The sequence below is a fragment of the Malaclemys terrapin genome, chromosome 1 (genome assembly GCF_027887155.1).
Source record: "Malaclemys terrapin pileata isolate rMalTer1 chromosome 1, rMalTer1.hap1, whole genome shotgun sequence".
Classification (NCBI taxonomy): domain Eukaryota; kingdom Metazoa; phylum Chordata; order Testudines; family Emydidae; genus Malaclemys; species Malaclemys terrapin.
In genome coordinates, this window is record NC_071505.1 from 215,347,494 (window position 1) to 215,360,136 (window position 12,643).

General features: G+C 39.4%; 1 protein-coding gene across 6 annotated transcripts in view; it reads left to right on the forward strand.

The window, feature by feature from the left end:
- SCML2 (Scm polycomb group protein like 2) overlaps positions 1-12,643 on the forward strand; it is a 129,670-nt gene that overhangs the window by 54,373 nt on the left and 62,654 nt on the right. For 4 of the 6 annotated variants that reach the window (XM_054006769.1, XM_054006759.1, XM_054006778.1 and 1 more), the window contains one exon: positions 5,983-6,217. The exons of 1 other annotated variant lie outside the window; for it this stretch is intronic. In XM_054006769.1, coding sequence (XP_053862744.1) covers positions 5,983-6,217 — 235 coding nt within the window. The remainder of the gene's footprint in view (positions 1-5,982; positions 6,218-12,643) is intronic. One more of the 6 variants, XM_054006797.1, reaches the window with a different exon arrangement.

Here is a 12,643-nt window from a genome sequence, read left to right on the forward strand (position 1 = left end):
TGGCAGAGATGCTTAATGACTTCTTTATTTCGGTCTTCACCGAGAAGTCTGAAGGAGTGCCTAACATAGTGAATGCTAATGGGAAGAGGGTAGGTTTAGAAGAGAAAATAAAAAAAGAACAAGTTAAAAATCTCTTAGAAAAATTAGATGACTTCAAGTCACCAGGGCCTGATGAAATGCATCCTAGAATACTCACGGAGCTAACAGAGGAGGTATCTGAGCCTCTAGCTGTTATCTTTGGAAAATCATGGGAGACAGGAGAGATTCCAGGAGACTGGAAAAGGGCAAACATAGTACCCATCTACAAAAAGGGAAATAAAAACAACCCAGGAAACTACAGACCAGTTAGTTTAACTTCCATGCCAGGGAAGATAATGGAGCAAGTAGTTAAGGAAATCATCTGCAAACACTTGGAAGGTGGTAAGGTGATAGGGAACAGCCAGCATGGATTTGTAAAGAACAAATCATGTCAAACTAATCTGATAGCTTTCTTTGATAGGATAATGAGTCTTGTGGATGAGGGAGACGCGATGGATGTGGTATATCTAGACTTTAGAAAGGCATTTGATACGGTCTCGCATGATATTCTTATAGATAAACTAGGCAAATATAACTTAGATGGGACTATTATAAGGTGGGTGCATAACTGGCTGGATAACCGTACTCAGAGAGTAGTTATTAATGGTTCCCAATCCTGCTGAAAAGGTATAACGAGTGGGGTTCCGCAGGGGTCTGTTTTGGGACTAGCTCTGTTCAATATCTTCATCAACGACTTAGATATTGGCATAGAAAGTATGCTTATTAAGTTTGCAGATGATACCAAACTGAGAGGGAGTGCAACTGCTTTGGAGGATAGGGTCAAAATTCAAAATGATCTGGACAAATTGGAGAAATGGTCTGAGGTAAACAGGATGAAGTTTACTAAAGACAAATGCAAAGTGCTCCACTTAGGAAGGAACAATCAGTTTCATACATACAAAATGGGAAGAGACTGTCTAGGAAGGAGTATGGCAGAAAGGGATCTAGGGGTTATAGTGGACCACAAGCTAAATATGAGTCAACAGTGTGATGCTGTTGCAAAAAAAGCAAACGTGATTCTGGGATGCATTAACAGGTGTGGTGTGAGCAAGACAGGAGAAGTCATTCTTCCGCTCTACTCTGCGCTGGTTAGGCCTCAGCTGGAGTATTGTGTCCAGTTCTGGGCACCGCATTTCAAGAAAGATGTGGAGAAATTGGAAAGGGTCCAGAGACAAGCAACAAGAATGATTAAAGGTCTAGAGAAAATGACCTATGAAGGAAGGCTGAAAGAATTGGGTTTTTTAGTTTGGAAAAGAGAAGACTGAGAGGGGACATGATAGCAGTTTTCAGGTATCTAAAAGGGTGTCATAAGGAGGTGGGAGAAAACTTGTTCATCTTAGCCTCTAAGGATAGAACAAGAAGCAATGGGATTAAACTGCAGCAAGGGAGGTTTTGGTTGGACATTAGGAAAAAGTTCCTAACTGTCAGGGTGGTTAAACATTGGAATAAACTACCAAGGGAGGGTGTGGAATCTCCATCTCTGGAGATATTTAAGAGTAGGTTAGATAAATATCTATCAGGGATGGTCTAGACAGTATTTGGTCCTGCCATGCGGGCAGGGGACTGGATGCGATGACCTCTCGAGGTCCCTTCCAGTCCTAGAGTCTATGAATCTATGAAAGGGGAGGGTGGGAAGGTGGGTGTTGACTAGCTAGGTATGCAAATTGCAGGAAATGATAAATACAACTGCCTTAATTACTACTTACTCCTACCAACAACATATCTTTTCCTAGTTTTTATGAACAGGTAATTCAGTGGCAAAAAACACTGTTAACACAGATATAAAGTTGTCATCCCCTTGAAGAGTATGTTATGCTATTAAAGGACAAAAAGCAGGGGGGAAGGTAGCCCATGACCCCTTTCCTCTACCATCTTTGAGCAATGCCCCAGTACACACATACTCACGCTGGCCCTTGGCACTGTAAGATTCAGGAGGCACCAGATCCTAGCATACACTCGAACTTTGAGCCAATTCCCCAGAAAGAGTACCACATATGTACAATGTGAGAACTACTTCACAGCCTTTAACAGCTCCTTTGCCATTACCCACAGGATACCATCTCAATCTACACTTTCACGTACCCATCATTAAAGCATTAGAATCCTGTTATGTTCCACATTACCACTGACAATAGCCTTTGTAATAAAAGCCCTGTGCCCTGCTAACTATATAACATACAATATTCTGCATAGAAATGATGTGTACTGGATTCTGAAGGTACACATGCACAATTCCCTTTCCTCACACGCATGAGAGAGTGAAAAACACAGATCTCCTCATATCGTAATCACAGCTCTGTCACGCACCTCAAAGTAGTCCACACATGTCCTCATATCAGAGAGACACCTTTATGAAGCAGGCCCAACTACTGCCTCCACCGTTCAATGTAGGTACACCAAACACACTGGCTGCCTCTGAAGTGTATGCAAATTATTCCTATTGTTTACTGCCAGCTCCTGGGGAACAGAGGGAAGGTGATGTGGGCAACTGTCTTCACCTGCGCCCGCTTCCCCCCCCCCACACACACACCTTTTTGTCCTTTAATAGTGTTAGATGGAATCCTCTGGATGAGAGGGAATGGGTTGCAAAAGGAGGTGACGAGTTTGTATATTTCAGCAACTGTGGGGTTCACAGAGTAAATAAAGGTATGTGTATTAATGGGGCATATTGGGACAGTGCTGAAAGAGGGCAAAGATATGGGTGCTTGGGCAATCTTAATTCTGTTTCCTGGGTTTCAGAAGTTTGAGTTTTGCTCAACTCAGTGTTCTGCAAGGAGATGACATACCACCAAACAACCTCAGCTCTGCATTAACTACGTTTTTTTGCAATTAAATATACAAAAGAATAGAAAGCCTGTGAACGTGTCATCACTTTGCGTAATGCAAGGGAAGGGGCTGATAGTAAACCCTGGTGGCCAGTCAAATAATTTTCTAATGCACAGGCCAACAAGATACTTAATTAACTTCAAAATGCACAAGTAAGTGAGAAACCAATAAAATAGGTTTTAAATCAAAATAAAGATATTTGTAAGCCAAGGTATTTGTAATGCTCCTTAGACTCAATGGTTAAAATTATTTTAGAATCATTTTTTATAATTATTTAAATTCTTTAACTATCTGAAATCTGCATCCCTTTCTCTCACTCTTTGTCCTGTCTGTTTAGATTGAAACCTATTTGGGGCAGGGACTATCTCTTACCATCTGTTTGTGCAGCACATAGAGCAATGGAAGCCTGATCTCAGTTGGCTTCATATGCTACCATAACGCCAAAAATAAATATTATGTATGATATCTTTTAATATCCACCCCCCCCCAAGTATTGCAATTTAAACCAATTTCTCTTTAAAAAACAACACTAACTTTTCAATTTAAATTGACTTTCACAGTTGTGGAGAATAACAGCTTGACAAGCAATATCCTGACATTGAATTGCCCTTTAAATTTAATATGCCTGGGCTCTCCTCTCAGACAGCCTGCTGTCTGAATGTTACATTGACAGATGCTAGGCTCCACACACTGAATATCTCTTGTCTTTTTATTGTGCAGAGTCTTATGGCTCCTTCAGGGCTCCTGCTGTTGATCTGGGTTCTGTCTCAGACAGTGCTTCTGCACTCACAGCAAGAAGAACCCAAGATTTCAATATTTTTAAAATTTCAGAAAGGCAATGCACCCCCCATTTGTTATCCTAGTAAGTCTTGCATCACACTTTTCCTGACAGGCTGGACAGACACAGTTCCTACCATTGACTGACACCTGTCCATTTTAAATAGATAGATATTTTAAATGGATACATATTTTGTGTGGGGTGAATACAATTTCTCTGGTCTTCCCTCTCCCTCACAGCTTTGGACCTGATTGATTCTGATCTTCAACCGCTACTAGGTTAATAAATCCTGTTTAGTGCTGTGCCGTTGTCATGCATCAATCATCCCTGCCTTCCTGGTACAGAAATTTCTTAAAGGATCTTCCTCTCCCCTCTTCTTCCTAATTTACGGTATGCTGAACACTGAGCCAGTATCAAAGACCAATTACCAGAATGGGCGAAGTGATGATACAGATGTCTTAAGTCCAAAAACTGATGCGTGCTTACATCTTTGCATCCAGTGGCTGACACTTCCTCTGTGTGTGTGTTCAACTCTATGAGAGGAAGTCACTGAACTGGGACCTAATACATCTAGGTTCAGTTCTCAACATTACACAGATTTCCTATGTGACCTTGGGTAAATCACTTTTTCTCTTTCTCTCTTTTCATTTCCCATCTGTAAAATGGGAATATTTCCTTTCTTCTGCCCTTTATCTTATTTATCTAGATGTAAGCTCTTTAAGGGCGGGATTGTCTCTTACTTTGTGTTTATACAGTGTCTAGCACAGTGGTGTCCTGATTTTGCTTGAGTTCTCTAGGCCAGTGGTACTCAACCAGAGGTACATGCACCCCCTGGGGCACGCAGAGGTCTTCTAGGGGGTACATCAATTCATCTAGCTATTTGCCTAGTTGTACAGAAGTCTACATAAAAAGCAGTAGTGAAGTCAGTACAAATTAAAATTTCATACCGATGACTTGTTTATACTGCTCTATATACTGTATACGGAAATGTAAGTGCAATATTTACATTCCAGTTGATTTATAAATATAGGGTAAAAATGAGACAATACACAATTTTTCAGTAACCGCGTGCTGTGACACTTCTGTATTTTTATGTCTGATTTTGTAATCAAGTAATTTTTAAGTGAGGTGTAACTTGGGGATACACAAGACAAATCAGACTCCTGAAAGGGGTACAGTAATCTGGAAAGGTTGAGAACCTCTTCTGTAGGCACTACTGTAATACAAATAACACATAATTATCTGTTACTTTTTGTTATGAATGTAGCGTACCTCATGCCATAAATCTTAATTTGTCTTCAGCTACTATATCACATCAGGTAGTTAGTCTGGATCTAATGGCAATTTTCATTGTTCTTTCCCTCTTGTACTCTCACTTTCACCAAATGACCCTTGGTCTCCTCATCTATGTTTGTTCTTCTGATTACTGAGAATTCATCATGTTGATATAGAAGTAATACCAAGCCTCCACAGCGGTTGCCACCCTAGTTCTTAAAAATGGCTTTATTAAAATTTTGTTTAATTCACAATGCCTTTTTGAAACATCATGGGTACAATTACTTGTAATTCTTTTGCCAGAAGGTAATCATTGTAATATGTTTCACCATTATCAATATAATCATTGCCCTCTTGTGGAGTCCGGCAGTGCCATGGCACAGTGATTCTCAGCTGTGCCGTTCTTAGGCAAGGGCTGTCGGTGCTCCAACTGCTAGTGCTCTAGCACTACATGGTCTCCAAAGAGTACTCCAGCAACAACCACACTCTGACTAACCCAGGCACCCTGTCTTGGTGAGCCACTCTTTACCAATTGCTCTCTGAACTACCAGGGAGCCTTCCACCTGCTCCTCACTTCTGACTCTGCAGTACAGGAAAGAAAAACAGCAGATCAACTGCTGGCAGAGTCATCGTGCTAGTCTAGAATTCCAAAGCCATTAAGCCAACAGAAATTAACTGGCTGATTAAACACTTCCTTAAAAACCTGAGGATTTTGCTGTTTGGGGGAGAGAGGCTTTGGACTCAGAGTTCTCCAGCAACGTGGCAGCCAAGCATCTTGCTCAGGTGTTGCTAGAAAGCAATACAAGCCAGTCAATTATTTGTAGTCATCCTTTTTCACTGACTAAAGTTCATAAACTGATAAGTATAACAGCATTTTATATGTCTTGATGAATGGAAGCTGTGTGTTTATAACTGTCCAATATATTTAGTAACTCTTTTCATGGTATCTGTCTGAATCTGTTTCAAGCTAGGAGACAAAAATAAGAAAAATATCTTTTTTCCCCCCACCCACACCCCTCCTGTAGTCTAGGATCCCACCTAGCAATGATTTCAAAGTTGGTATGAAACTGGAAGCCCACGACCCACGCAATGTTACCTCAGTGTGTATAGCTACAGTAATTGGAATCACTGGTGCCAGATTAAGGTTGCGGCTTGATGGAAGTGACAACAAAAATGACTTTTGGAGGCTTGTGGATTCCTCTGACATACAGCCAATTGGGACCTGTGAAAAGAAAGGGGGGATGCTCCAGCCGCCACTCGGTAAGAAACAATGTTTCTGAACTAATGACATGGTATGTGTGATCCACAAGATGCTGCTCTCCTATGGTTAGTGTTATCTTGTTTTCTTGGCAAGTGCTGCGTGAAATAATGGTTCAAGTGAAATGTTAACAGCAGAAGGATAAATGCTAAGTAAAAAAGCTAATAAAGAGAGTAAATGAGCTGGACCCCACTTTGTGTATTACTGTGTCTAGGAATGGATAGAGAAATTTAGAATTTGAGTATGAGTTCTACTATCCAAAACATTTTCCCTCTTCCCAGAATCCCCCCACTAATCACGAGGAGGGACAGATCCCTCATGGCCTTTTCAGTGACTGCTTGATGAGTTACACATAAATATTACGTTAATGTACTTAATTTATCCTCCTTCATCCCATAATTTATAGGGGCATTACCTTGTGGCATTACCTTGTAGGCTCTACATTACTTTCAGTTGTGGAGAAGAGTCCCAAAGTGCTTTCTAAAGCCACATTTCTTACAACTTGCATGTAGCTCCTGAATTTGGGTCTCTGGTGTATCAGGTGCGCTGCAGAAAAGGGAGATGTCTTTTTAAAATTTTAATCATTCTAAAAACTGACAAACTCAAAATGATTTCCACAGGAATTTAATTTATATTTTTTAAGCAAAATGAAATACATTTAAAGTATGTTCTTGCCACTACAAGGTCCTAAATGCCTCTTCCCATAAAACTCCAAGGAGTAACAGCTTGTGTTTTGTTGCTTTCTTTTCTTTTTCTTTTCTCTTTTACTTTTCTATCTAATTTAAGAGTAGGCTGACTGAAGTGAGGGTGCATTTTCTGTCTTTCACTCACTCTGCATGTTCATTCACTCTTTTCTCATTCTTAGTCTAGGCAAGCTCTTGGATGAGAGAGGAGACAGAGGGACCTACGTTGCTTCAAACCTTTTTCTCTTACACTTCTGTACCACTGTATGTGGTAATAGTAATTTTCCAAATATATGTATCAGAGAATGGGAGCAAATGTAGTATGTGTTTCCTGGTTTTAGACTGATAACTTCGCACTACACTCTTTATTGCTGCTCTACAGAAGCCAGCAGTCCCTTGCTACTGTCCTTCCAGAGGTCTTCTTCCCCACATAATCTTCCTGCACACTTAGATATCCATAGTTTCCTTTCCAACAAATCCCTCCCATATTTGGACAGGTCTAAACTCAAGAGCGTTTTGCTGGTATAGGTATAGGGGTGTGATCGCTGACTGGCATAGCGGTGCTAGCAAAAACCCCTACTGTAGATGCAATACTGGAAAATCTGTGCTTTTACTAGTTTAGCTTCGAGCACTCCTAGTGTGGACACAGCTTATATTGGCCAGCAAAACTTTACTACAGTAGAACCTCAGCGTTACGAACACCAGAATTATGAACTGACCAGTCAACCACACACCTCATTTGGAACTGGAAGTATGCCATCAGGCAGCAGCAGAGACACTCCCCTTTCTTCCCCTCCCCCAAAAGGGCAAGCAAATACAGTAAAGTATTGCGTTAAACCACAAAAAAAAAAAAAAAATGGGGCGGGGAGCAGCATTTTTCTTCTGCACAGTAAAGTTTCAAAGCTGTATTAAGTCATTGTTCAGTTGTAAACTTTTGAAAGAATAGCCATAATGTTTTGTTCAGAGTTAGACATTTCATAGTTATGAACAACCTCCATTCCCGAGGTGCTCATAGCTCTGAGGTAGTGCAATTTTGCTGGCCAATATAAGCTGTGTCCACACTCAGAGCACTCTACTGGTATAGTATATCAGTATATCTTTTCCAGCAAAATGCTTCTAGTGTAGTCATGGTCTATTGTGTAATATAAGAGAAAGCAAAGCAGTGGTTCCTGTTCACTTCCTGTGGATGGTGATTAGTAGCAGGAGCAGTTTCTCTCAGCAGCAGAGGAGAGCGCTCATTGTCTATTCTGTTTGTGCATAAGCCCATCCTTAGGCTTGTATTTTTGTGGAAGTATTTGTGACACAAAATCACTTCAGGCAAAATAAAAAAACTAAAAAAAAGAGACTTCTTAGGCTTTACTTAAAAATACTAAACTTGAGTTGACAATGTCATTTTCAAATCACACTTGCTAGTTTTATGAGGAAAAATATTTTCCCTTAAGGCTCACTCAGCCTTGCTGCTGACAGCGAAGCTGTGTTCTTTGTGAATCGTACATTGCTACCAGGATCTGCATTCAGAGCTCACTTAATGATAATGATGATGGTGATGCGTGAATCTAGGTCACTCTTTTTGTATTGGAGGTCTGCCCAGGCCCAGACCCAAACCAGACCCAAATCCACCCAATCTGAGCCCAAGAGTGTTGTCATTTTCCAACCTGACCCTGACCGTTCCCTCCAAACCTGAATTAGCGGCGCCACTGCCACCTCCTGCTGCACTGTGTGGTGGTGGCAACTGCTTGTCCCAATCCCGTTGGCTGCCACCCCCGCTGCACTATGTTCTGTGGAGTGAGAGGTGCAGCACACTCACTTGGCAGTGCATACTATTCAATGAGGCAGAGGTGGCCGGCAGGAGCTGGGCACGCAGCTACTACTATGCCAACCTCCTGGGCAAGAGAGAGACTTCAGAGGTGACCTGACCTGAGCCTCAGAGGTTCAGATTGTTTTCTGACCCAAACCAAACCTGATACTTGTTGTCCGATTCCATCAAGTTCTGGTAGAATTGCAGGAATCTACTCTACTTCTATCAAATACTGGTTTAGCACTCAACAGGCTCCGGTTCCAGGTGCTTAGCCAGTATTTTCTACCAGTTCAGTGGTGTGACTTTCTTTAAAACTTGGCAGCAGGCATGTACTGCTTAATGTTATTTTTTATATTTAAATTAAATAACTTTAATAGATTATAATTTTAGGCTTTAATATAGGTTATCAATTTCAAATATAATTCTAAATAGCTTTATTTTTTTTAAAGTGTTTAATATAAATACAAAATGATTTTTAAAAAATGTTACCCATCCTGTTTTAAACCATAACTTTACTTTCAAAAGTAAACATTTTCTGTACTGTGGTATTACTTTACTGTGGCATTTCCTATACTTATAATGTATCATGTATGCTGTGGTGAAGTATACTTAGTGTGGTGTAGTAAGTATTTTACTCTGTAAGGTTGCCTGTTGAATATAGTTGGATGAGATTGTATTCTGACTTTCCAAGACCCTAAGCACATTTTAAAGAGCTGCCATTTTATAAACCAGTCAGAGAACATTTTCTTTCCTTTTCCCCAACAACACAAATGCATAATTTTGCCTAAAAATTATACCTCCTAAAACAGCTATTCTAGTTAAATGTGGCACATATGAGAATATGGTATAAAGTTTTTATCAGAACTTGTTAGGAGTAACCTTCATAATTCAATACTGACTTCGCTCATGGGAATACAACTATCTTAAATTTATGCTGATAAAACTTTTGATACCACATTAACATGTATTCCCTAAGTATAATAAAGGGAATATAAATATTAATACTTCTTTGGTCAAAATAGAAAGAAACAGGAAGATATTCTCACTTGCACTTAGGTTTATTGTCAAATATGGTTACTAAGCAACCACTTTATAGTGCGTTTATCAACAGTTAACCACACAGTATTTTCCCGTGTAGCACAGTAGGTCTTTTCTATCTCTGATCAGCGTAACTTACAGAAAAAAGAAGAAAAATGTCCAGTAACCACCCCTCCCCCCGGCCCCCAAATCCTGGTAAACTTGACCCTGGCCTACAGGACTTCGTGTATTCCAATATTTTCACATTAATATTTGGGAAATGCTTCATCTATGGGCTTCTGACTACTGGGTGGATATTTTGAGAGAGATTTTTGTTCTGTTACTATATCACTGGCAGATGGATAAACAAATGCTTGGGATCCTTGAAGTAACTGTTCAGCTAAAGTTAAGAAATATGGAATGAAACTCCCTATCTTTTTCTACCTGTGATATTCCACTAGACCACCAGGAGGAGCCCACTCTTAATCCAACAGTGAAATACTCAGTACAGTAAGTCCAGAGTTAATCACTAGAGAGCCATCTGGATGTTTGTGCATTGTGCTGAGGAAAATGGTTGTATTCCTGGAGAAGCGAAAGATAGGGTAGGTGGTCATGGCGGTATTGTAGTTCACTTACACTCCCAGATGCAGGAAAAATGCAGGTACCTAATGGCATCAGAGAACTTTTGGACAGACTGATATTATATCAAGTACAAATTGGGTCTCCACTACTGCTGGTCCTCAGCTACTAAGTAATATTATGTTGCAAGGCTCAGTTAATAATTGTTTTGAGATCTGTTGGTGGAAAGGTGAAGTATTATTAAAATGTCACTCCATTGTACTCCAAAACTGAACCTTCCAAATTTTGTGAGAGGGAGATAACCAAAATGGAGCAGCAATTTGCTCTGTGTGGGTCTGCAATCTATTTAAAGTGTTTCAAAATACAGTGCTTGTGCCACTGTAACTATATTGATTTAGGACCAGATATAGTGAAAGCAGTATAACCCCCTAATGTGGATGCAATTATTACTCGTATAAAGGTGCCTTGGTTGGTATCAAAATAGGCTATACTGATGTTAGCACTTTTATATTGGTATAACTACATTTACACTAGCTAGTTGCACATCCTTAACTTTATCTATTCCTAAACTAATACAGTGGTACAAAAAATGTGTATACACCAGTCTGTGGCTAGTGATGTCCTTGTGTTCTGATTGCCATTTCTGTTCATTGAAATTAGTTGAAATGTTATACCTAATAAGCAAATGTTTTTGTACTATCCAGGAATGCCAGTTTGGCTCCTCTCATAATGATCGTCAGCCATTCTATTGCATAGTTTATTCAGAAAAGAAATAGTCACACATTGTCCCTCTAGTCCTTGATTCTTTAGTGATAGCTAGGTTCCAAAATTCAAACATCCTGGCATATATAGATACATTTTTGAAAAAGCCTTCTTGGCACTTTTGCAGCATCCTGTTCCTGGGTAAAGCTGGGAGCTAATTGGGTGTATAATTGCCTCCTGCTAGACACTTACACAACTGATTTTCCCAAGTGGAATGGAGCCTTCTGGTCCCAACATTTGATTTCTCTCACAGTAACAAATGAGTTAAAATAGTCCCTCCCACCTGAGCGCTAAACATATCATAGTTTCACATATTACATCAGGCTCAGTAGTGTTCAGTGTCTAGTTAAGGTTTCAAATTCCAACTTCCATTTGAAACTACTTTTTTTTTTTAAGTACTTTATAAAGTTTTCAAACAAATTCCTTTGGGGATAACATTTTCCATGCTCTAATTAGAAGTGATTTTTTTAAAGAAAGCTTACGTGAAATCAGTTGAGCTACTTAACTGAGTAGTGTCACCACCCTTCCTGTTATTGGCATGTGCAATCACGCACTCTGTGCTTTCTAGATTCAATTCAAAAGGTGAATCTAGAAACTTCCAGAATGGGATGTTTTATAAATCATGTTAAGACTTAGAAATCAATCCAAGTTTAAAAATCAGCTCAGTAGTTTCTCAGTTGTGAACATTTAAACATAACAATTTCTCACATATATAAGATCTCTTGTATCCAGTTTTAAAATGCAATTTAAGGAGTTGTGGACTTTAAACAACTTTTAAATCTGTCTGCTCAGTTAAGTACAACTTAAGGCCACTGTGTCAGGGAGCCAATACCCAGGACAGGAATTAAGGTTTAAATAGTAAATAATCAAAAGTCATGTAAACTTTTCCATATCTACTATTAGTTTTTTTTTTAAATCATATCTAGATTGTAAGACAATTCTTCAAGTCCAGACAAGGATTCTAGTAGTAGTTGCTTTAGAGAGAAGTTTCCTATTAGGTTCCTGTTTTGTTGTGTTAGGTTTTTTTGGAGAGAACTACAACAGACTTTCACCTGCTAAAAATCTGGCGCAAAATATCTGTTGTCTATTTGAATCGGTCTAGTAGCTTCAAATACAGCCCTGAAGGTGCTTTGGAAGCAGAGAGAGATATAAGCATGTCTCTTCCTTTACTGGGAGGTACTTGGTTCTGAGGGAGAATGCCATGGAATGAAGAATATTTCCACCAAACAATTGTTTTGATAAAATAAAGTTGTTTTTAATAAAAGCAGGTTTGGGTTATAGTAACTCTTTGTGCATTGTATTCACTTATTTTTTTTAATGAAGAATACTGGCATGGAAACATTCTCCACTTTCTGCAATTGCAATGTGATGCATACACTTACCGAGATGTTTCATTTCTACCATTCCCTGTTTTGTCCTCTTGTCTTTGTAATTAAAGGATGTATTGTTTCATTGAAATTTGTTTGCACTTCCTTGTTTCTTTTTGTGAAGGAATCTTGTGAAAGAGCCTCAATGGAGAAGAAAATGTGTCTAATAAAAAATAAGAGTTAGAGGACAGAGAAGCTAGACCAGAGGATGTCATTTGAGAA